The sequence below is a fragment of the Salmo salar genome, chromosome ssa09, assembly GCF_905237065.1.
Source record: "Salmo salar chromosome ssa09, Ssal_v3.1, whole genome shotgun sequence".
Lineage (NCBI taxonomy): Eukaryota > Metazoa > Chordata > Actinopteri > Salmoniformes > Salmonidae > Salmo > Salmo salar.
The window spans coordinates 20,185,208-20,211,526 of NC_059450.1; the positions used below are offsets into that span (position 1 = coordinate 20,185,208).

Sequence of the window (26,319 nt, forward strand, 5' to 3'; positions counted from 1 at the left end):
GGCAAATGCCAAACGTCCTGCACGGTGTTGGGCTGTAAGCACAACCCCCACCTGTGGACGTCAGGCCCTCATACCACCCTCATGGAGTCTTTTTCTGACCGTTTGAGCAGACACATGCACATTTGTGGCCTGCTGGAGGTCATTTTGCAGGGCTCTGGCAGTGCTTCTCCTGCTCCTCCTTGCACAAAGGCGGAGGTAGCGGTCCTGCTGCTGGGTTGTTGCCCTCCTACGGCCTCCTCCACGTCTCCTGATGTACTGGCCTGTCTCCTGGTAGCGCCTCCATGCTCTGGACACTACGCTGACAGACACAGAAAACCTTCTTGCCACAGCTCGCATTGATGTGCCATCCTGGATGAGCTGCACTACCTGAGCCACTTGTGTGGATTGTAGACTCCGTCTCATGCTACCACTAGAGTGAAAGCACCGCCAGCATTCAAAAGTGACCAAAACATCAGCCAGGAAGCATAGGAACTGAGAAGTGGTCTGTGGTCCCCACCTGTAGAACCACTCCTTTATTGGGGGTGTCTTGCTAATTGCCTATCATTTCCACCTGTTGTCTATTCCATTTGCACAACAGCATGTGAAATGTATTGTCAATCAGTGTTGCTTCCTAAGTGGACAGTTTGATTTCACAGAAGTGTGATTGACTTGGAGTTACATTGTGTTGTTTAAGTGTTCCCTTTATTTTTTTGAGCAGTGTATTTTCCTACTTCAATCAACCAGTCCATTTAGAAGTTGTGATAAAACTGTTGTCATTTGCCAAGAAATATAGCTTGCGTATCCCATCAGTTAGATCTGTTTTTATAGGCATTTATTTCTGTAAGCCTAAGGAGAGCTTGTGTGCTCACTCAGCACGCATGTGTGTATTGAGTGGTCAGAACGCAATTGAGTGAATGAGACATTTAGGCAGGGGCGGAAATCCCGGGGGGGACACGACCCCCCCCATCCTGGGGAAAATATGATTTGTCCCCCCCAATATATCACTGAAACATAACTATGTAATTTAAATAATAATAATAATATGCAATGAAAGCAATTGTGCTGATTATAGACACTTAATAGCGCGTTTTTAAGTTTCAAAAGATTGCGAACCCCCCACCCTTTGCCTCACAATGGTTTGATCCACTGCCAGTTCCTTAGTTGGCAAGGTAACAGAGGGGTCGTATCTACTGTCTGAAAGGCACTCAATGAACGTAACTGACGTGAGGTTAATCCAGTCAATCGCGCACACACACTAGCTGAATATGCAGAGCTAGCGCGCAAATATGAACTATTAAGCTAGCTAGTACCTATTCCATTTATGTGGCCTCGTCAAAGATGGAATCTTTGCTATCGTCAATTTATTCCAAGATCAGCATGCAGATGATGTACACCCAAACGAGGGCACTGCGTTCATCCACCTCTGGTCTGCTGGCCCCCCTACCTCTGCGGAAGCACAGTTCCCGCTCAGCCCAGTCAAAACTGTTCGCTGCTCTGGCACCCCTATGGTGGAACAAGCTCCCTCACGACGCCAGGACAGCGGAGTCAATCACCACCTCCCGGAGACACCTGAAACCCCACCTCTTTAAGGAATACCTAGGATAGGATAAAGTTATCCTTCTAACCCCCCCCAAAAGATTTAGATGCACTATTGTAGTGGTTGTTCCACTGGATATCATAAGGTGAATGCACCAATTTGTAAGTCGCTCTGGATAAGAGCGTCTGCTAAATGACTTAAATGTAAATGTAAAATGTAAATTAGTGCTTCAAAGTCCCTGTGATAAGGTTAGCGATAAACTGAAGTCCAAACTGAACAGAACTACACTCTCTTCTACCATTGTCTTAAATATATTTAATGGTCTCGTTACAAAAGCTAAATTGTCGCAAGGGAACTTTTATTTATTTATTTTATTTAACCCGGGTAGCAAAGATTATAGCAAACACCACTGAAACGGAATTGGTGCTCGCTAGCTTTGCAAATTCAGCTATTGTTGGAAGCCAGCCAATATGAAACAAACTATTAAAATTACAAAAGGTTGCAGCATATGTTGTGTAAATGGTGAACTCATACAGCTGTCAACTCTTGTCATTTTAATCCGTTTCACATTTGCTAGCTACCTTTTAGATCGAAGCCCAAATAGAATGATAAAAGATAAGATGATAGAAGCCCATCTCCTACTGTAAATAACCTACACACTGTGTGTGTGTGTAGCCAGCCAGCCAGGTAGAAAAATGGCAGAAAAATAAAAGACGGACATCAGAGTATTTTTCAGTACACCAAAACGCAAAGTAAGAACCCTAGTAGCCTAATATCTCAAAGACTAGTTGATAAAATGTTCATAAGAAAGAAATGAAATTCTAATGGAAATGTTTCACAATGATGTCATTAGGCAGAGCAGGCAACAGATGGCACACAGACAGCAGAGTTGGGGACAGATATGCAGGGACAGACTGGCAGAGACAGGGAGTCTCAGGTAAGTTTGTTGAGTGTTTGGCAACATTATGAAAGGTTCTCAATTTTTTTGACTTGTAAAATAGGAACATAATTGGAAAATGCCATGGATACCCCCACTCTCAACTTAAACTGGTGACTGAACTAAGATTTGTTAGAGGCAATGGTATTGCTGTTGTGATTAGTTGTGTAGTTTTGGGTACCGGTAGTTAGGAGTACAGCAAACACCTTATTTATTTGGTTCCTCAATATACATTTACCATATTACAATGTAGGCTATGTGTTACAGCACTACTTTTGGTGTCCCCCTCAGGAATTGCTCTTGAGAAAATTTCATGTAATTGTCCCCTCCAAAGTTGATATCAGATTTTCACCCCTGCATTTAGGGAGAAGAATTGTGTAATGTTTGGCTTGGTTTCTGTTTTGTTGTGCCCCCAAAATTCACATGTACAAATGGAAAACTAGAGTCAAAGCAAATGAAAGTTGTCTTTAAGGCAAAATTGAAAATGTTTTCGTGACAAATTTTTACATACAGTCATGGCCAAAAGTTTTGAGAATGACACAAATATTAATATTCACAAAGTTTGCTGCTTCAGTGTCTTTAGATATTTTTGTCAGATGTTACTATGGAATACTGAAGTATAATTACAAGCATTTCATAAGTGTCAGGCTTTTATTGACAATTACATGAAGTTAATGCAGAGTCAATATTTGCAGTGTTGACCCTTCTTTATCAAGAACTCTGCAATCCGCCCTGGCATGCTGTCAATTAACTTCTGGGCCACATCCTGACTGATGGCAACCCATTCTTGCATAATCAATGCTTGGAGTTTGTCAGAATTTGTGGGTTTTTGTTTGTCCACCCGCCTCTTGAGGATTGACCACAAGTTCTCAATGGGATTAAGGTCTGGGGAGTTTCCTGGCCATGGACCCAAAATATCGATGTTTTGTTCCCCGAGTCACTTAGTTATCACATTTGCCTTATGGCAAGGTGCTCCATCATGCTGGAAAAGGCATTGTTCGTCACCAAACTGTTCCTGGATGGTTGGGAGAAGTTGCTCTCGGAGGATGTGTTGGTACCATTCTTTATTCATGGCTGTGTTCTTAGGCAAAATTGTGAGTGAGCCCACTCCCTTGGCTGAGAAGCAACCCCACACATGAATGGTCTTAGGATGCTTTACTATTGGTATGACTCAGGACTGATGGTAGCGCTCACCTTGTCTTCTCCGGACAAGCTTTTTTCCGGATGCCCCAAACAATCGGAAAGGGGATTCATCAGAGAAAATGACTTTACCCCAGTCCTCAGCAGTCCAATCCCTGTACCTTTTGCAGAATATCAGTCTGTCCCTGATGTTTTTCCTAGAGAGAAGTAGCTTCTTTGCTGCCCTTCTTGACACCAGGCCATCCTCCAAAAGTCTTCGCCTCACTGTGTGTGCAGATGCACTCACACCTGCCTGCTGCCATTCATGAGCAAGCTCTGTACTGGTGGTGCCCCGATCCCGCAGCTGAATCAACTTTAGGAGATGGTCCTGGCGCTTGCTGGACTTTCTTGGGCGCCCTTAAGCCTTCTTCACAACAATATAACCGCTCTCCTTGAAGTTCTTGATGATCCGATAAATGGTTGATTTAGGTGCAGTCTTACTGGCAGCAATATCCTTGCCTGTGAAGCCCTTTTTGTGCAAAGCAATGATGACGGCACGTGTTTCCTTGCAGGTAACCATGTTTGAAAGAGGAAGAACAATGATTCCAAGCACCACCCTCCTTTTGAAGCTTCCAGTCTGTTATTCGAACTCAGTCAGCACGACAGAGTGATGTCCAGCCTTGTCCTCGTCAACACTCACACCTGTGTTAACGAGAGAATCACTGACATGATGTCAGCTGGTCCTTTTGTGGCAGAGCTGAAATGCAGTGGAAATGTTTTTGGGGGATTCAGTTCATTTGCATGGCAAAGAGGGACTGATCACTCTTCATAACATGCTGGAGTATATGCAAATTGCCATCATACAAACTGAGGCAGCAGACTTTGTGAAAATTAATATACGTGTCATTCTCAAAACTTTAGGCCACGACTGTACATTCCACCAAATAGTTTTCCACCAAATAGTTTTACAGTATTTTTATTTATTTTTATCTCTGGTTAATGATCGAGCTTTGACATCTGTTCGAGTACTCAAGTACTTGATTACTCATGCCTATCCCTATAATAAGCTAGTGAGAAAGTGATGTAATCTAACAGCATAAATGAATATACTGTAGTAAACAGTATAGCACCATACATAGTAATCAAAAGTTAGCCATCATGCTCATTGACTGGACATTCCAAATTGCCATGGCAATTATTATGCATCACATAATGCATAATTGTATTATTATTATTATTCAGATATTCATATGCAAGATGCAGCAATCCACGGTATACAAGGTACAGTATCCTATCAACTGCACTGCTGCGCTTTTAGCAGCCTATGCTCCAGTGTGTAAAATCTTCACAGGCAGATCTCATGACCTGCTGCCCTGTTTTCCCCAACTCAAACTAACCCTCAAATCCTTTCAAATAATGGTGTAAAATAAAGCAGGGTTCACAATGAGTCAAACAAGCAATAGGCCTAAAACATAGGCAACAAACATATCAAACATACTGGGGTATCTCCAAGATATGCCTATAACCTAGTCTATATAAAGGCAACATCATTGAGTAGTAATGCTGCAAAGTTTCTTATTATTTTTTATTTACTGTTAGATTAATTAATTACACAGCAAACTGGCAGGACATAGAGATCTAGCTATTGGGTTTTGAATTATATTTTAAATTCTGAGCCCTATTTATAGGAACAATAGCCTAATTGTCAACCCAAAATTCATTCCAATCACTGATTTGTGTTGCACATCAAAATATCTTTATCGTGCATTCCTGCGTGCACTGATAAGATGAAACAGCTTATTTCTTGAAATATACCATCTCAATAGGCTCTGACAATAACATTATCCTCATGTTTTCTATTGCCTGACACATGACCTAAAGTTAGTCTGGTTCCCTCCTATAGGCTACTGTTTTTATATGGATAACATGGTGTGTAAACATGACTCCAAAACGTTCTGTTTTGTAATGAAAACAAGTGTTTCTATTGGACAGATTCAGGTAGGTTTCTCCCTGTTTGCTGAACCTGTCCAATAGAAACACTAGTTTATGTTTTTCTTCTTCTGTTTCACCACGCTCCCCACCAGGTCTGCGTCGCACCAAACGGCAGGCATCGCAAACACCAGGAATCTTCAATTTAAATTGCTCCACCTCCACACTTAACGCTACCCCAGAAATCCCTCCTTTCAATGGTGCCCTTTACCTAAGCTCAAAGCAAGATACAGGCCTTTCCCCAATTTATATCGCACAGAGCCACAACATCCAGGCTGTATCACAACCGGCCGTGACTGGGAGTCCCATAGGGCGGCGCACAATTGGCCCAGCGTCGTCCGGGTTTGGCCGGTGTAGGCCTTCATTGCAAATAAGAATTTGTTTTTAACTGCCTTGTCTAGTTAAATAAAGGTTCAACAAAAAAAATATATACAAATTCTTCTTCGGTGAGGTTTACTGGCGGTTGGCATCCAATATGTTGCATTACTGCCCTCAACTGAACTATAGTATAAATCCATTGCACTTTGTGATAGTAAATGGGAAAATAAAAAAACAAATATATTTTTAATAAGCCTACCAACTAAACCTACACTCATTAAAAACCCATCACCTTATTCCACTACTTTAAACCTATCTGATCCTACCCCAAGCCAACGACCTGAGAGGACGGGTCACTACTACAGGGTCAACACACCCTGTAACTCTTCTGAAGTCAAATCTCGTCCCCCGAAGTCCTTCTCTGCAGTTGCCACCACAACATCTATTTTCTGTGACTTATGTTCCATATCTGCAGTACAGTTCATAACCATTGCTATGAAAGCTAAGAAGCCAACCTTACTGAAACATACAGTATATCACTCATTGGCCAATCCCTCTGTTCTGGCAGAGATCTACTATTCACAGGGATCCTCTCAGAATCCCTCACCCTTGATCCACCCGCCTCAACTTTCTTTCCTGTCTCAGCATATGACATCTTTTGCTCTACTCTGACCCTGGCCACCTCAACCTGCCTCTCTCGCACCGGACACCTCCGATCCCCATCAACATGGGCACCCCTACAGTTGACACACACAACTTTTTCCACCGAAACTACACATTCCTCTGTCCCATGTTTTTCTGCACAGTTTCCACACCTTGGATTCCCCCTCCTACACATTGCTGCAACATGCCCATAAACGTGACACCTAGAACACTGCAGTGTATTTGGCACAAAAGCTCTAACAACATAACTCATATATCCTAATATTACTTTGTCAGGTAAAGACTGAATCAGAGCTCAAAAGAACAGACTGTGTCACCTCTGTTTCACCACTCTCCCCACCAGGTCTGCTTAGCACCAAACGGCAGGCATCGCAAACACCAGGAATCTTCAACTTAAATTGCTCCACCTCCACACTTAACGCTACCCCAGAAATCACTCCTTTCAATGGTGCCCTGTACCTAAGCTCAAAGCAAGATATAGGCCTTTCCCCAAGTTACGTCGCCTGCTCCGTCTGATCTAAAGAAACACAAAGAAACATCAGAAGTCGACTTCGGTTTACCTTCACGACTCAACAGCACCCACCATCTTTTCCACCCAACCTGAAACCACCCATGGATCAGCCAAAAGGCCTGGTTCCACTCCTTCCATTTCACCTTCAGAACTTGGAACCAATCTTCCTCAACATACCCTTTCCCTTGTTATTGCTAGCCTCAACAGATTCAAGCCCATACTCTGCCTCCCTCAGTCTTTTCAACCTCTCTTTCCCTCAAATCCTCCTCCCTTATTAACCAATTACCCGACTCCTGAAAATACACTGCTCAAAAAAATAAAGGGAACACTTAAACAACACAATGTAACTCCAAGTCAATCACACTTCTGTGAAATCAAACTGTCCACTTAGGAAGCAACACTGATTGACAATAAATTTAACATGCTGTCGTGCAAATGGAATAGACAACAGGTGGAAATTATAGGCAATTAGCAAGACACCCCCAATAAAGGAGTGGTTCTGCAGGTGGGGACCACAGACCACTTCTCAGTTCCTATGCTTCCTGGCTGATGTTTTGGTCACTTTTGAATGCTGGCGGTGCTTTCACTCTAGTGGTAGCATGAGACGGAGTCTACAACCCACACAAGTGGCTCAGGTAGTGCAGCTCATCCAGGATGGCACATCAATGCGAGCTGTGGCAAGAAGGTTTGCTGTGTCTGTCAGCATAGTGTCCAGAGCATGGAGGCGCTACCAGGAGACAGGCCAGTACATCAGGAGACGTGGAGGAGGCCGTAGGAGGGCAACAACCCAGCAGTGGGACCGCTACCTCGCCTTTGTGCAAGGAGGAGCAGGAGAAGCACTGCCAGAGCCCTGCAAAATGACCTCCAGCAGGCCACAAATGTGCATGTGTCTGCTCAAACGGTCAGAAACAGACTCCATGAGGGTGGTATGAGGGCCCGACGTCCACAGGTGGGGGTTGTGCTTACAGCCCAACACCGTGCAGGACGTTTGGCATTTGCCAGAGAACACCAAGATTGGCAAATTCGCCACTGGCGCCCTGTGCTCTTCACAGATGAAAGCAGGTTCACACTGAGCACGTGACAGACGTGACAGAGTCTGGAGACGCCGTGGAGAACGTTCTGCTGCCTGCAACATCCTCCAGCATGACCAGTTTGGCGGTGGGTCAGTCATGGTGTGGGGTGGCATTTCTTTGGGGGGCCGCACAGCCCTCCATGTGCTCGCCAGAGGTAGCCTGACTGCCATTAGGTACCGAGATGAGATCCTCAGACCCCTTGTGAGACCATATGCTGGTGCGTTTGGCCCCCGGTTCCTCCTAATGCAAGACAATGCTCGACTTCATGTGGCTGGAGTGTGTCAGCAGTTCCTGCAAGAGGAAGGCATTGATGCTATGGACTGGCCCGCCCGTTCCCCAGACCTGAATCCATTTGAGCACATCTGGGACATCATGTCTCGCTCCATCCACCAACGCCACATTGCACCACAGACTGTCCAGGAGTTGGCGGATGCTTTAGTCCAGGTCTGGGAGGAGATCCTCGGATCCATCCGGGCCCCCCCCCGGAGCTGCCCATGCGGTGGAGGGGGGCCCGGGGGGGAGGCCACACACACTACTGAGCATTTTGACTTGTTTTAAGGACATTACATCAAAGTTGGATCAGCCTGTAGTGTGGTTTTCCACTTTAATTTTGAGTGTGACTCCAAATCCAGACCTCCATGGGTTGATAAATTGGATTTCCATTGATTATTTTTGTGTGATTTTGTTGTCAGCACATTCAACTATGTAAAGAAAAGGTATTTAATAAGATTATTTCTTTCATTCAGATCTAGGATGTGTTGTTTAAGTGTTCCCTTTATTTTTTTGAGCAGTATATTATTTTCCGAGTCAAAATCTCTTTTTAACGTCCTCGTGCTAAGCCCTGTACTCCTTCCACTTCAAACTTGAGGACTTATCCAAATCTATCCCTCGACAGCAATCGCTAGTTTTGTTGCAAAACGTTTGGAGTAATGATTACACCCATGGATTCATGGGAAGTCAATCAAAACATTACATTTTAAAGAGAAAGCAACTGCTATGCTCCCACACAAATAAGCCTTATGTGAGTTTTTTAAATGCTCTGGAGTTGAGAATATTGGTATATTCAGAGACCAAAAAGTTGAGGAGGGAATTGGAGGTGGGAATTGCATTGAATTAAATAATTAATTTCCAATTATTTACCGCCTGGTACCACAGGAAAGTGTTATTAACCCGACTTTCAGTATGCTGGTCTGTATACCGATTTGTATTTCCGGTTTTGTATTTTCAATACTGACACAATTTGCACAACACAAACACTTGCACAATATGTAAACAATGGCCAAACTTAACCAATCCGGAACCACAGACCGAATGTTGTTCCATGCAATCAGCTGGCAAATTTCACATCCCTTCCAGTTGATTGCAAGGGAACGTGTTTGGTTACATTCGGCTATTGTTTATATATTGTGCATCATCTGCAATGCATCAGGAGATTGAAAATGCAAGCGACAGAACCTGCCTGCACTGCAAAAAGTCAGGTAAACAATACTTTCCTGTAGATATTTTATCTCCATTTCCTACTGTCAAAAGGACCAACAGCACAAACAACCAGCAAAGTAAGTGTACATTTAATTGTATTCAATATTCTGGCTTGTAGAGACTCTTGCATCTTTTTTAGGAACTTCTTTAAGACTGAATAGCCATGGGGTAACCATGGTAACACCGATGTTTAGGCAAGATTACTGCGTTCTATGCAGTGAGTTCAGTTCACTTGAACATTTGCTACATTGCCGAATGGTTTGTACTGAACGACACGTTTTCCCAAATCGTTCTTGTATGTTCTTGAACAGACTTTAATGGTACCTCTGTTTGGTGGGTGTGCCAGGGTGTGGCTTGAAGCGATGAGTGTATTTTTAACCCACAACCCAACCCCTCAGTGTTTTCAACTGGTCATTCAGTACAGCGGTTTCTGTTCAATTGAACGTTATGTTTTTATGTACTGAACGCAGCCCCAGTTTAGTTACAGTATCTCTGGTCCGTACCTTGTAGTAAAAACCCATACACCTTGGGCCGCTGTGTTGTGTTTATGGGGCTCACCACCCGATAATAACATACAAGAAGAAGACAATGCGGAAGTGAATTTGCGAGCGGGTTTGTTTTATTAGCGTCCTGGCAGCAGCATTAAGAGTTCCGGTTTTCTTATTTTGCCTTCACAATAAAAGTCGGGTAAAATGCTATGTGTATGATACGAAATCAGTATTATATAATCAAATGTTTTGCAGCTTTGCATAGTCATAGTGCATAATGTTAAAATTATATTACACAATTATAACTACATTGGGGAAAATGTAAACTAAAGATAATTACTACTTTATATAAGATAAGTAATAGAATAAGGTGGAGCCCATTAAGAAATGGCTATGTTTTGAATATGCCATTGTATGTTATGTAAATGACTGGTGCTATGTTTAAAAGTGTTTCTTGGTTCTTACAGATGCTATGACGGTTTAAATGTATTTCCACTTTGCTTGAGATGTATTCCTGGATAATAGCCGCCAATGCAGTTAACTGCATATGGAATACATATTGGACTGTAGAGGAAAATGTTGCTACCTGTCTCAACTGAAGTGAGGTGGAAAAGACTAAGTAGGGTCTCTAGTAACGAAATATGTTTAGTTTTGGAGGGGGACTGTGTCATACTGACTGTTGCTGGCTTTTTACTCCACTCCCTCCATAGCCCCCAATACACTGTTTTGGACTGTCTACTACCTGTCTTAGCTAAACTAGGGTTGAAAAGACAAAGTAGGGTGTGTTTGAACAAAAAGCTAAGTCACAGGAAGTGTTGCTGAACTTTTACTGTGGTCAAAAAGCCTAAAATTGGGTGCCTGGACACTATACGGTTCAAATATAGCACTTTGTCATAGGACGCATATACAGTGCCTTCGGAAAGTATTCAGACCGCTTGACTTTTTCCACATTTTGTTACATTACAGCCTTATTCTAAAATGTATTAAATATTTTTTTCCCCATAATGACAAAGCAAAAACAGGTTTGTAGAAATGTTTGCTAATTTTCTACAAAAATGTTAAACTGAAATATCAAATTTACATAAGTATTCAGACCCTTTACTCAGTACTTTGTTGAAGCACCTTTGGACGTGATTACAGCATCGATTCTTCTTGGGTATGATGCTACAAGCTTGGCACACCTGTATTTGGGGAGTTTCTCCCATTCTTCTCTGCAGATCCTCTCAAGTTCTGTCAGGTTGGACGGGGAGTGTTGCTGCACAGCTATTTTCAGGTCTTTCCAGAGATGTTCGATCAGGTTCAAGTCCAGGCTCTGGCTGGGCCACTCAAGGATATACAGAGACTTGTCCCAAAGCCACTCCTGCGTTGTCATGGCTGTGTGCTTAGTGTCATTGTCCTGTTGGAAGGTGAACCTTTGCCCTAGTCTGAGGTCCTGAGCGCTCTGGAGCAGGTTTTCATAAAGGATCTCTCTGTACTTTACTCCGTTCATCTTTGCCTCGATCCTGACTAGTCTCCCTGCCGCTGAAAACATCCCCAAAGCATGATGCTGCCACCACCATCCTTCACTGTAGCGATGGTGCCAAGTTTCCTCCAGATGTGACGCTTGGCATTCAGGCCAAAGAGTTTAATCTTGGTTTCATCAGACCAGAGAATCTTGTTTCTCCTGGTCTGAGTCTTTAGGTGCCTTTTGGCAAACTCCAAGCGGGCTGTCATGTGCCTTTTACTGAGGAGTTGCTTCCGTCTGGCTTGGTTTTTGCTCTGACATGCACTGTCAACTGTGGGACCTTATATAGACAGATGTGTGCCTTTCCAAATCATGTCCAATCAATTTAATTTACCACAGATGGACTCCAATCAAGTTGTAGAAACATCTGAAGGATGGTCAATGGAAACAGGATGCACCTGAGCTCAATTTTTGAGTCTCATAGCAAAGGGTCTGAATACTTATGTAAATAAGGTATTTCTGTTTTTTTTTTTTTATACATTTGCTAATAAAGCTCCTGAAATACACCAAATAATCTGAGAACCATAGTACATATGCAAGTTACACCACTTCATCACATCATTGCAGATTGATCTTCTTTTGACAATTATAGCATTCTTTCATGGCGTTCACCATTATTCTCAATGAATCTGATATACATGTTCTTGCATAACCCTTTCTGTACTCGTGCCAACACCTTCCCTATTTTCTTGGCAACAGAAATGTGTACATGGGGGTTTGACTTGTATAATGCTGAAAACCTTCAGTAAATTGGACACTTTAATGTTTCCTGCAATTAGGCCTAACCATAAGAACTTTTTGAAATACCTACCACTTCTCTCTGAATGGTCCTTCTCCCATTCATCACAAGTCAATGTAAGCACACCATTATTTGGAGTGGTATGCCTGAACCCTCCAAAATTTGTCTCATCTGACAAAACACATTTCTGTGTATCCTCGCTTGTTTCGACGTCTCCAGTTACATGCTGCTCATTTGATTCAGTTTTCATAGAGCTTACTATTTCCTCAGCTGATTAACCTCTACCACAACTTTCTGTCTCTAAGTGGTAGTATTTATTCCCAATATCTTGGGTGTCTGAAAATAGTTTTTGCTTTATAAGCCAAAATGTATTCCACATACAGTGATTCACATTGTGGCCAATGGAATGGGTGGACTCAAAGGCCAGCAACACTCCTTATTAATCCAGTAAGACTCCGTATTATTCAGTGCCCCATGAAATGACACCATATCATATATACATTCTACAAAGCCTACTGAGTATTGCCTACAATACGTTTACTGCGCCACCTAGAATCATTTCTGCTCTATAAGCCAATATGTATTTCAGTGTTTTACATTTGGGGCATTTATTTGACATTAAAACATGTTTTACATCTCAAATGTAATGCAAATGTTACTTAAATGAATCATTGTTAATGTTTAGACAAATATTTTTCATATATAATAAATAAATATAGGTTATTCAACACTTTTCTACTATTACGTGGGGACTTTTATTTAGACCCGGAAGTACTTGTTTAGTGTTGCTTACGAGATGCTGATTTTTATGGCCACTTTCCTCGTGGACTAAACCACACTCGTTGAAAAATACCTAACTCTCAGTCTACTGAAACATGTCTAAACTAAAGTCGTTTCGTATATTTTTAAATGAGCGTTTAACGGTGGCTGCTGTGGAGATATTCGGGGCAGCTGAGAAAACGGTAGTGGAGTACCAGGAGGAGAATGATCGTCTACGGAGACTGCTGCGGATCACACCGGAGATAAAACTATATAGAATAGGTTAGTATACGGTAGAGCTACTGACTAGCTATAGTTCTACTCAATGATAAACTGTTTAGGCAAACGGTGATCACCACTTCATAAATTATTAAAGAAGTTATCTACTGTAACTTTTACCATACATTATTACATTGTTTTGTCACGAACAGCTGATTTTAAATAACATACAGTTGCACTCAGGCATGTTTAACGGCTGTTTAGATCATAACTAGATCTGCAATGGTCGATATGCAGTTTAATCTGGGGTGTTTTCATTACAACATAACATTGTTCAACGTTGAATTCAACGGAAACAATACGGTATTTGGGCGTAATCTTTAGTCCAAATAGTTGCAAAACGCAACGAAAACGAAAGTTTCTATTGGACAAATTTAGGTAGGTCCCTCCCAGTTTCGTTCCGTTTGCTTCCGTTTACGAAACGTTCTGCAACAGAATCGGCGTAATGACACCCGAGTTAAAGAACTGTGATTATAGTGGCCCTGAGGGCGGTTGTGTATGGTGTGTTGCACGAGTTTTGCGATTTCAAATGGTCACACCCATATTGATCAGGCCACACCTTGCCGCCCTATGGGAGCAAACATACCTCAAAGGTTGTTAAAGAATGGTGCTCACCGTTTTGGGGAAACGTGTTGCTCAGTACAAACCATCACAAAACGTAGCAAACAGTGAATTGAACTGAACCCTTTACTTAATGTATTTATCCTTTTATTTAACTAGGCAAGTCAATTAAGAACAAATTCTTATTTAGAATGACGGCCTACACCGGCCAAACCCGGATGACGCAGGGCCAATTGTGCGACGCCCTATGGGACTCCCAATCACAGACAGTTGTGATACAGCCTGGATTCGAACCAGGGTGTCTGTAGTGACGCCTCAAGCACTGAGATGCAGTGCCTTAGACCGCTCTGCCACTCGGGAGCCAATAACATCTGTTAAATATGTGTGTGACTAATAAACATTTATTTTTACTTGCATATGCATTGCAGCTTGGGTGGTGTGGTAAATTAACCAAACTTTACTTTGAGATACTTCATTAATTCTCAACTTGGAAGGCACTGGTGTCTTATAAATGTGTGTTTCCAGTTGCAGGTGTAACTCCGATAGCCAGATAATGTTCAGAAAAGTATGAAATCCACCTTTTTCATCAAGTGAGAAATGACCTTTTGCATATGTGTATATCTTGGTCTACACGTGGCCACCACTGTGTAGCTTAGAAATGACTAGTTCCAGCAAAGATGTTGGGTATTGCGAGATGTCGGGCAGCTAAAATGTCACGGGTAACATCTCACTCGGTGCAAAACAGGGCTTTTATATTTTTCGGAATATTCTCTGGTTATCAGAGTTACACCTGCAACTGGAAACAGAAAAGTTAAGACACCAGTGCATTCCAAATTGAGAATGAATGAAGTATCCACAAGTATGTTTGGTTGAAAGATGTCGTAGCATATTGTCAACATAGCTGCAGGAAGTAGGGGTCTTGCAGCACCCCTTGAAAAATCTGAATATTTGTATTTAATTTTTTCTTTCCCAAAAGTCATGGGCCTTTACTAGTCCTGTATTAGCTGACCATAGCACAACAAGCTGTTGTGGCGCGCCTATGGTCTGATTGGCAGTGCAGAGCTCTAGATTAACATTTTCCCCTCAGTTGATGGCACCAGCCCATTATTTGGTCACACCCCCCAAAAAATTGCCAGCGTCACACTATAGAAAAAAATAGGTGTAATCAGCTTAGAACGTCATTCGGAAGCCATTCACAATGCTTTATTAAGATGTGTAAAACACTACTGCGATATTCAATAAATAACTTATACAAGTGATTGTCATGAATTTTAGCATGACAGTTAGGCTATTTTTGTTATTTTACTGTCAAAATAGGGCTAGATTGCTAACTCCTAAATAGCTTTAACACCTACTGCTAATAGCCATTTATTAACAGTAAATGTGATGGCTGAACAAAAACTCTGCACTCTTCATAGCCTATGCGCATTCCGCACGCTCCGTATTTCAAAGCCATATCAGAAATCTCGATTGTAAAACAGTGTGCTTTTGTAACGCGGGAAACGAAACCTGGTCTCCCATAAAAATACAAATAAATCCGTAACCCCACCCCCAAAAAAATATTCCCTAACCGAAAACGTTTTTTTTTGTTTTTCCCCCCACTTAATTAAAATCACAGTTAATTTAACACAAACATATTTTTTGGGGTGTTATAGCCGATAGGCTGTAAAGGCCTGGGGAAGATGTGTAATTCAAATAAAACCAGAGAGGAAGAGGAGAACTTTAGGCTACTTGGTGAATTTGCAAGGCATGCAACACAAGACATTGCCAGATGCAGATTACCAAAACATATAAGCACGTTTCTGCCTTCTTCTGCCTCTCTCTCACTCATGCTGGCCTGCCTGCTCTTTCTGCTTTGTCTCTTCACTAATGATGCAAGTGTGTGTCTGTTGGCTGTAGAAATCCTACCCTAAACACGGGGTAACCTACTCTTCATTTTTTGCCTCATATGAAATTACTTTAGGCTACAGGACCTGTATCAATTATGCTTTTCAGACATGCATAATGTTAGCTTTTCTGTCTGTTAGGGTAGGCTACACAACGTGAAAAAATAAACACACGACCTTCTCTGGTGATATGGACGTTTTACTTTTCTGTAAAGGAATACAACCTTCTGAAGCGGGACAAAAGTCCATCACTAGGCAACAGAACTCAATCAAATAATCTCCAGCAGCTGAGCGCAGACCACTCTCTCCTAAAAAAGTACTTTATAGTTTGTTAAATACTGTGACTTACCAAGACATTTAGTAGAAATAAAACACACCTAGCTACCATACCATAAAAAGCTGCATAAAAAAAGAACACAGCAGCACATCAATCAGCGATGTTTGATGTCACGGACAGATAAAATACAGATCATTTTACACTGGAGCAGAATTCTACTGTCTGATGCAGCACTTTTTTAAATTGTCTGAAAAGTTCTAAATTGTCGTAATCGACATGTTACTATAGCTGCGTTCTGTCTGTAAAGGGTTGATGTAGATAACCTCGTTGCCCGGCACTAGCGGTCATACATACAGTACCAGTCAAAGTTTCGACACACCTACTCATTCCAGGGTTTTTATTTATTTTTACTATTTTCTACATTGTAGAACAATAGTGAAAACATCAAAACTATGAGAACACATATGGAATCATGTAGTAACCAAAAAATATATTTTATATTTGAGATTCTTCAAAGTAGCCACCCTTTGTTTTGATGACAGCTTTGCACGTTTTTGGCATTCTCTCAACCAGCTTCATGAGATATTCACCTGGAATGCATTTCAATTAACAGGTGTGCCTTGTTAAAGTTAAATATTGGCATTTCTTTCCTTCTTAATGCATTTGAGACAATCAGTTTTGTTGTGAAACAAGGTAGGGGTGGTATACAGAAGATAGCCCTATTTGGTCAAAGTCCAAGTCCATATTATGGCAAGAACAGCTCAAATAAGAAAAGATAAACGACAGTCCATCATTACTTCAAGACATGAAGGTCAGTCAATTCGCAAAATTTCAAGAACTTTTAAAGTTTCTTCAAGTGCAGTTGCAAAAACCATCAAGCGCTTTGATGAAACTGGCTCTCATGAGGACCGCCACAGGAAAGGAAGACCCAGAGTTACCGCTGCTGCAGAGGATAAGTTAATTTGAGTTAATAGCCTCAGAAATTGCAGCCCAAATAAATGCTTCACAGAGTTCAAGTAACAAACACATCTCAACATCAACTGTTCAGAGGAGACAGCGTGAATCAGGCCTTCATGGTTGAATTGTTGCAAAGAAACCACTACTAAAGGACACCACTAGGAAGAAGAGACTTGCTTGGGCCAAGAAACACGAGTAATGGACATTAGACCGATGGAAATCTGTCCTTTGGTCTGATGAGTCCAAATTTGAGATTTTTGGTTATGACCACTGTGTCTTTGTTAGACGTAGAGTAGGTGAACGGTTGATCTCCATTTGTGGTTCCCACTGTGAAGCATGGAGGAGGAGGTGTGATGGTGTAGGGGTGCTTTGCTGGTGACACTGTCTGTGATTTATTTAGAATTCAAGGCACACTTAACCAGTATGGCTACCACAGCATTCTGCAGTGATATGCCATCCCATCTGGTTTGCGCTTAGTGCGACTATCATTTGTTTTTCAACAGGACAATGACCCAACACACCTCCAGACTGTGTAAGGGCTATTTTACCCAGAAGGAGAGTGATGGAGTGCTGCATCAGATGACCTGGCCTCCACAATCAACTGACCCCAACCCAATTGAGGTGGTTTGGGATGAGTTGGACTGCAGAGTGAAGGAAAAGCAGCCAACAAGTGCTCAGCACATGTGGGAACTCCTTCAAGACTGTTGGAAAAGCATTCCTCATGGAGCTGGTTGAGAGAATGCCAAGAGTGTGCACAGCTGTCATCAAGGCAAAGTGTGGCTACTTTGAAGAATCTCTCTCTATACACAGTGAGGGAAAAAAGTATTTGATCCCCTGCTGATTTTGTACGTTTGCCCACTGACAAAGAAATGATCAGTCTACAATTTTAATGATAGGTTTATTTGAACAGTGAGAGACAGAATAACAACAAAAAAATCCAGAAAAACGCATGTCAAAAATGTTATAAATTGATTTGCATTTTAATGAGGGAAATAAGTATTTGACCCCCTCTCAATCAGAAAGATTTCTAGCTTCCAGGTGTCTTTTATACAGGTAACGAGCTGCTCCTAATCTCAGCTCGTTACCTGTATAAAAGACACCTGTCCACAGAAGCAATCAATCAGATTCCAAACTCTCCACCATGGCCAAGACCAAAGAGCGCTCCAAGGATGTCAGGGACAAGATTGTAGACCTACACAAGGCTGGAATGGGCTACAAGACCATCGCCAAGCAGCTTGGTGAGAAGGTGACAACAGTTGATGCGATTATTCGCAAATGGAAGAAACACAAAAGAACTGTCAATCTCCCTCGGCCTGGGGCTCCATGCAAGATCTCACCTCGTGGAGTTGCAGTGATCATGAGAACGATGAGGAATCAGCCCAGAACTACACAGGAGGATCTTGTCAATGATTTCAAGGCAGCTGGGACCATAGTCACCAAGAAAACAATTGGTAACACACTACGCCGTGAAGGACTGAAATCCTGCAGCACCCGCAAGGTCCCCCTGCTCAAGAAAGCACATATACATGCCCGTCTGAAGTTGCCAATGAACATCTGAATGATTCAGAGGACAACTGGGTCAAAGTGTTGTGGTCAGATGAGACCAAAATGGAGCTCTTTGGCATCAGCTCAACTCGCTGTGTTTGGAGGAGGAGGAATGCTGCCTATGACCCCAAGAACACCATCCCCACCGTCAAACATGGAGGTGGAAACATTATGCTTTGGGGGTGTTTTTCTGCTAAAGGGACAGGACAACTTCACCGCATCAAAGGGACGATGGACGGGCCATGTACCGTCAAATCTTGGGTGAGAACCTCCTTCCCTCAGCCAGGGCATTGAAAATGGGTCGTGGATGGGTATTCCAGCATGACAATGACCCAAAACACACGGCCAAGGCAACAAAGGAGTGGCTCAAGAAGAAGCACATTAAGGTCCTGGAGTGGCCTAGCCAGTCTCCAGACCTTAATCCCATAGAAAATCTGTGAAGGGAGCTGAAGGTTCAAGTTGCCAAACGACAGCCTCGAAACCTTAATGACTTGGAGAAGATCTGCAAAGAGGAGTGGGACAAAATCCCTCCTGAGATGTGTGCAAACCTGGTGGCCAACTACAAGAAACGTCTGACCTCTGTGATTGCCAACAAGGGTTTTGCCACCAAGTACTAAGTCATGTTTTGCAGAGGGGTCAAATACTTATTTCTCTCATTAAAATGCAAATCATTTTATAACATTTTTGACATGCATGTTTCTGGATTTTTTTGTTGTTATTCTGTCTCCCACGGTTCAAATAAACCTACCATTAAAATTATAGACTGATCATTTCTTTGTCAGTGGGCAAACGTACAAAATCAGCAGGGGATCAAATACTTTTTTCCCCTCACTGTATATATATTTATTATTTACTTATTTGTTTAACACTTTTTGGGGTTTCTGCATGATTCCATGTGTGTTATTTTATAGTGTAGAAAATAGTAAACATAAAGAAAAATCCTTGAATTAGTGGGTGTGTACAAACTTTTGACTGGTTCTGTATGTCCCACACAGCTGGGCGGTAGTCCAGGTGCGACAAATCTAGGGCCGGTAGGACCTGTTTGGTTGACTGAGACGTCAAGAAGGCAGAGCAGCACACTATCATGGACAGACCTCTTCCCATTTTCGCAACCATTAAGCCTATGTTTTGAGCATGACAGCTTGCTATCTAGGGTTACACCCGGGAGTTTAGTCTCCTCAAGTTGCTCAATCGCCATATTATTCAGTAGTAGATCTAAATGAAGCTGAACGAGTGGTTTGTCCAATTTGTGATTTGTTCGAGGCCACTTTGCTATATAGATCATAGAGAGCTATAATGCACATGTATAATTGTTCTATTTAATTCTGTGGTATATAGCCTAAACCTCTTCTCACCCTCTCCTTCCAGACCTGCAGCTTTCTCTTGCTGTCTCTGAAGAGGAGGTTCCCTCTGAGCAGCAGCACTGTGAGCAGGAGTGGAGCCCCAGTCATGGGCAGCAGGATCCAGATCCCACACAGATTAAAGAGGAACAGGAGGAACTCAGGACCAGTCAGGAGGAAGAGCAGCTTCAAGGGCTCTTTGATACGAAAGATTCCATATTCACTCCTCCTTGTGTGAAAAGTGAACTTGATCAGGAGGACCCACTTCACAAAGCCGTACTAGCTGAATACCCAACTCTCAGTCCACTGAAAATGTCTAAACTAGAGTCGTTTCGTGTGTTTTTAAATGAGCGTTTAAAGGCATCTGCTGCTGTGGAGATTTTCAGGGCATTTGAGAAAATGATAGCGGAGTACCTGGAGGAAAATAATCGTCTACGGAGACTTCTGCGAATCACACCGGAGATAAAACTATGTAGAATAGGTACGTATATATATCTCCTAATATCTAACTACAGTTCTACTCAATTGATAAACTGTTTAGGCTTTCAGTGATCACCATTTCAAAAATGTTAAACATCCACACCAGTAGAAATCCACTTTTTCAATCTGAAAGACGATCGCCAAAGCTTACCCATGATGTTATGGAACATAACTTACCTTATGTGTTCCAGAACTCCAATTTGAGCAGCAGCAGCTGAAAAATGAGCTCCTACAAATATTGAAATTTACATGGTTTTTAGAGTGAAGTACATCGGAAAAAAAGCAAAAGAAAACTGCAAGACTGAATAGGAGAAAAAACAAGCAACAAACAAAGAAGATAGGCTTTTGAAAATAACTATTTTTCATAAAATTGTAGTTATCTTAGCAAGCTGAATTGTTTACCAGTTGCTAAGCAGTTGCTAGGGACTCTTTTGGAAGAAGCTAGCTAGCTAACGAAGAACAACAAAGAATATCTAGTTAACAGAAGAAAAGAAAGAGAAAATCAGGACAGAAGAAAAAGGATATCAAAGTGAAACAGTTCTCTAAAGACACAGGAGACAATAATACAAGAAACAACACTTCTGTAGCTTGTCAACTATGTGTCTGTCTATCCCTGTTCTCTCCTCTCTGCACAGGCCATACAAACGCTTCACACCACGTGGCCGTTGCCACTCTAACCTGGTGGTCCCAGCGCGCACGACCCACGTGGAGTTCCAGGTCTCCGGCAGCCTCTGGAACTGCCGGTCTGCAGCCAACAAGGCTGAGTTCATCTCAGCCTATGCTACCCTCCAGTCCCTAGACTTCCTGGCGCTGACGGAAACATGGATTACCACAGATAACACTGCTACTCCTACTGCTCTCTCTTCGTCTGCCCACGTGTTCTCGCATACCCCTAGAGCATCGAGCCAGCGGGGTGGTGGCACTGGAATCCTCATCTCTCCCAAGTGGACATTCTCTCTTTCTCCCCTGACCCATCTGTCTATCTCCTCATTTGAATTCCATGCTGTCACAGTTACCAGCCCTTTCAAGCTTAACATCCTTATCATTTATCGCCCTCCAGGTTCCCTTGGAGAGTTCATCAATGAGCTTGACGCCTTGATAAGTTCCTTTCCTGAGGATGGCTCACCTCTCACAGTTCTGGGTGACTTTAACCTCCCCACGTCTACCTTTGACTCATTCCTCTCTGCCTCCTTCTTTCCACTCCTCTCCTCTTTTGACCTCACCCTCTCACCTTCCCCCCCTACTCACAAGGCAGGCAATACGCTTGACCTCATCTTTACTAGATGCTGTTCTTCCACTAATCTCATTGCAACTCCCCTCCAAATCTCCGACCACTACCTTGTATCCTTTTCCCTCTTGCTCTCATCCAACACTTCTCACTCTGCCCCTACTCGGATGGTATTGCGCCGTCCCAACCTTCGCTCTCTCTCTCCCGCTACTCTCTCCTCTTCCATCCTATCATCTCTTCCCTCTGCTCAAACCTGCTCAAACCTTCTCCAACCTATCTCCTGATTCTGCCTCCTCAACCCTCCTCTCCTCCCTTTCTGCATCCTTTGATTTTCTCTGTCCCCTATCCTCCAGGCCGGCTCGGTCCTCCCCTCCTGCTCCGTGGCTCGACGACTCACTACGAGCTCACAGAACAAGGCTCCGGGCAGCCGAGCGGAAATGGAGGAAAACTCGCCTCCCTGCGGGCCTGGCATCCTTTCACTCACTCCTCTCTACATTCTCCTCTTCTGTCTCTGCTGCTAAAGCCACTTTCTACCACTCTAAATTCCAAGCATCTGCCTCTAACCCTAGGAAGCTCTTTGCTACCTTCTCCTCCCTCCTGAATCCTCCTCCCCCTCCCCCCCTCCTCCCTCTCTGCGGATGACTTCGTCAACCATTTTAAAAAGAAGGTTGACGATATCCGATCCTCGTTTGCTAAGTCAAACGACACCGTTGGTCCTGCTCACACTGCCCTACCCTGTGCTTTGACCTCTTTCTCCCCTCTCTCTCCAGATGAAATCTTGCGTCTTGTGACGGCCGGCCGCCCAACAACCTGCCCACTTGACCCTATCCCCTCCTCTCTTCTCCAGACCATTTCCGGAGACCTTCTCTCTCACCTCGCTCATCAACTCATCCTTGACCACTGGCTACGTCCCTTCCGTCTTCAAGAGAGCGAGAGTTGCACCCCTTCTGAAAAAACCTACACTCGATCCCTCCGATGTCAACAACTACAGACCAGTATCCCTTCTTTCTTTTCTCTCCAAAACTCTTGAACGTGCCGTCCTTGGCCAGCTCTCCTGCTATCTCTCTCAGAATGACCTTCTTGATCCTAATCAGTCAGGTTTCAAGACTGGGCATTCAACTGAGACTGCTCTTCTCTGTGTCACGGAGGCTCTCCGCACTGCTAAAGCTAACTCTCTCTCCTCTGCTCTCATCCTTCTAGACCTATCTGCTGCCTTTGATACTGTGAACCATCAGATCCTCCTCTCCACCCTCTCCGAGTTGGGCATCTCCGGCGCGGCCCACGCTTGGATTGCGTCCTACCTGACAGGTCGCTCCTACCAGGTGGCGTGGCGAGAATCTGTCTCCGCACCATGCGCTCTCACCACTGGTGTCCCCCAGGGCTCTGTTCTAGGCCCTCTCCTATTCTCGCTATACACCAAGTCACTTGGCTCTGTCATATCCTCACATGGTCTCTCCTATCATTGCTATGCAGACGACACACAATTAATCTTCTCCTTTCCCCCTTCTGATAACCAGGCGGCGAATCGCATCTCTGCATGTCTGTCAGACATATCAGTGTGGATGACGGATCACCAGCTCAAGCTGAACCTCGGCAAGACGGAGCTGCTCTTCCTCCCGGGGAAGGACTGCCCCTTCCATGATCTCGCCATCACGGTTGACAACTCCCTTGTGTCCTCCTCCCAGAGTGCTAAGAACCTTGGCGTGATCCTGGACAACACCCTGTCGTTCTCCACTAACATCAAGGCGGTGACCCGATCCTGTAGGTTCATGCTCTACAACATTCGCAGAGTACGACCCTGCCTCACACAGGAAGCGGCGCAGGTCCTAATCCAGGCACTTGTCATCTCCCGTCTGGATTACTGCAACTCGCTGTTGGCTGGGCTCCCTGCCTGTGCCATTAAACCCCTACAACTCATCCAGAACGCCGCAGCCCGTCTGGTGTTCAACCTTCCCAAGTTCTCTCACGTCACCCCGCTCCTCCGCTCTCTCCACTGGCTTCCAGTTGAAGCTCGCATCCGCTACAAGACCATGGTGATTGCCTACGGAGCTGTGAAGGGAACGGCACCTCCATACCTTCAGGCTCTGATCAGGCCCTACACCCAAACAAGGGCACTGCGTTCATCCACCACTGGCCTGCTGGCCCCCCTACCTCTGAGGAAGCACAGTTCCCGCTCAGCCCAGTCAAAACTGTTCGCTGCTCTGGCACCCCAATGGTGGAACAAGCTCCCTCACGACGCCAGGACAGCGGAGTCAATCACCACCTTCCGGAGACACCTGAAACCCCACCTCTTTAAGGAATACCTAGGATAGGATAAAGTAATCCTTCTAACCCCCCCCTTAAAAGATTTAGATGCACTATTGTAAAGTGGTTGTTCCACTAGATATCGTAAGGTGAATGCACCATTTTGTAAGTCGCTCTGGATAAGAGCGTCTGCTAAATGACTTAAATGTAAATGTAAATGTTATGCAACGATTTAAGTCAATAAGTCATTGTTTGAGTCAAAGTATGATATACAATGCCTCCAGAAAGTGTTCACACCCCTTTACTTTTTCCACATTGTTGTGTTACAGCCTGAATTATAAATGGATTAAATTGAGATTGTGTGTCACTGGCCTTGACACAATACCCCATAATGTCAAAGTGGATTTATGTTTAGACATTTTTACAAATGAATAAAAAATGAATAGCTGAAATGTCTTGAGTCAATAAGTATTCAACCCCTTTCTTATGGCAAGCTGAAATAAGTTCAGGAGTAAAACAAATCCCACACTGAACAAGTCACATAAGTTGCATGGACTCTTTGTGCAATAATATTGTTTAACATGATTTTTTTATCCACTACCTCATCTCTATACTTCACACATACAATTATCTGTAAGGTCCCTCAGTCGAGCAGTGAATTTCAGACACTGATTCCACTACAATGACCAAGGAAGTTTTCCAATGCCTCGCAAAGAAGGGCACCTATTGGTAGATGGGTTAAAAAAAAAAACACATTGAATATCCCTTTGAGCATGGTGAAGTTATTAATTACATTTTGGATGTTGTATTAATACAACCAGTCACTGCAAAGATACAGGTGTCCTTCCTAACTCAGTTGCCATAGAGGAAGGAAACCACTCAGGTATTTCGCCATGAGGCCAATGGTGACTTTAAATGGCTGTGATGGGAGAACTGAGGATGTATCAACAACATTGTAGGTACTATACAACACTGGCCTAAATGAGAGCGAAAAGAAGGAAGCCTGTACAGAATAAAAAAATATTCCAAAACGTGGATCCTGTTTCCAATAAGGCACTAAAGTAAAACTGCAAAAAAATGGAGCAAAGAAATGACCTTTGTCCTAAATAAAAAACGTTATGTTTAGGGAAAACACAACACATCACTGAGTACCACTCTTCATATTTTCAAGCATGATGGTGGCTGCATCATGTTATGGTTATGCTTGTCATCAGCCAGGACTAGGGAGCTAAGCCCTGGCAAAATCCTAGAGGAAAACCTGGTTCAGTCTGCTTTCCAACAGACACTTGGGGACAAATTCACCTTTCAGCAGGACAATAACCTAAAACACAATGTCAAATATACGCTGGAGTTGCTTACCAAGATGATGTTGAATGTTCCTGAGTGGCCTAGTTTTGACTTAAATCGGCTTGAAAACCTATGGCAAGACCTGAAAATGGTTGTACATCAGTGATCACCAATCAATTTGACAGAGCTGGAAGATTTTTTTTTTAGAAGAATAATGGGCAATCCAGGTGTGCAAAACTTTGAGACTTACTCAGAAAGACTCACCGCTGTAATCGCTGCCAAAGGTGATTCTAACATATATTGACTCAGGGGCGTGAATACCGTAAATTCCGGACTATAAGCCGCAACTTTTATCCCAGGCTTTGAACCTCGTGGCTTAAACAATGACGCGGCTAATATATGGATTTTTCCCGCTTTCAAATGTTTTTTCTCCAAAAAAACACATTGAATGACGTGCTCGGTTTTTTGGCGGCATGAAGCTTTCATTAGACCAATGAAATTGCCGAACGGGTTAAGGTCAAACAACTTTTTTGTTTACTGTTTAGATTAAATCGAGCGCTGTCAAACTTCCCATCATTCTGATTACGGTAGTCATTTTGTCACCCTCATCATGGCAAAGACACGGAGAAATGAATATGATGCAGCTTTCAAGTTGAAGGCGAATTATCTGGCTGTTGGAAAAGGAAATAGAGCTGCTGCACGGGAGCTTGGGCTTAATGAGTTGATGATAAGACGTTGGAAACAGCAGCGTGAGGAATTGACTCAGTGCAAAAAGACAACTAAAGCTTACTGCACATTTTTAATTTTTTGTTACAAGCCGTGTTTCGTTAAAGCCTGTGTAAAGTTCATTTGTTTCAATGTACCGGTAGGCACCTGCGGCTTATAGACATGTGCGGCTTACTTATGTTCAAAATTTAAAAAAAATTTAATTCAGTGGGTGCGGCTTATATTCAGGTGTATTTCATTTTCAATGCATTTGCAAAAATGCTAACTTGTTTTCACTTTGTCATTATGGGGTATTGTGTGTAGAGGGGTGAAGAAAATGAATACATTGAATCAATTTTCAATTCCGGCTGTAACACAACAAAATGTGGAATAAGTCAAGGGGTATGAATACTTTCTGAAGGCACTGTATTAGGG

At 43.1% G+C, this 26,319-nt stretch overlaps 1 protein-coding gene across 2 annotated transcripts in view; it reads left to right on the forward strand.

Moving 5' to 3' along the window:
* Positions 1 to 26,319, forward strand: part of LOC106611080 (piggyBac transposable element-derived protein 4) — a 59,378-nt gene that overhangs the window by 24,592 nt on the left and 8,467 nt on the right. The window contains exons 1-2 of one of the 2 annotated variants that reach the window (XM_014210947.2): positions 13,118 to 13,377; positions 19,969 to 20,421. The exons of the other annotated variant lie outside the window; for it this stretch is intronic. Of the exons in view, the coding sequence (XP_014066422.2) occupies positions 13,212 to 13,377; positions 19,969 to 20,421 (619 nt within the window). The 5' untranslated portion in view covers positions 13,118 to 13,211. Of the gene's footprint in view, positions 1 to 13,117; positions 13,378 to 19,968; positions 20,422 to 26,319 lie in introns of those variants that run through there. 2 annotated transcript variants of the gene reach the window in all.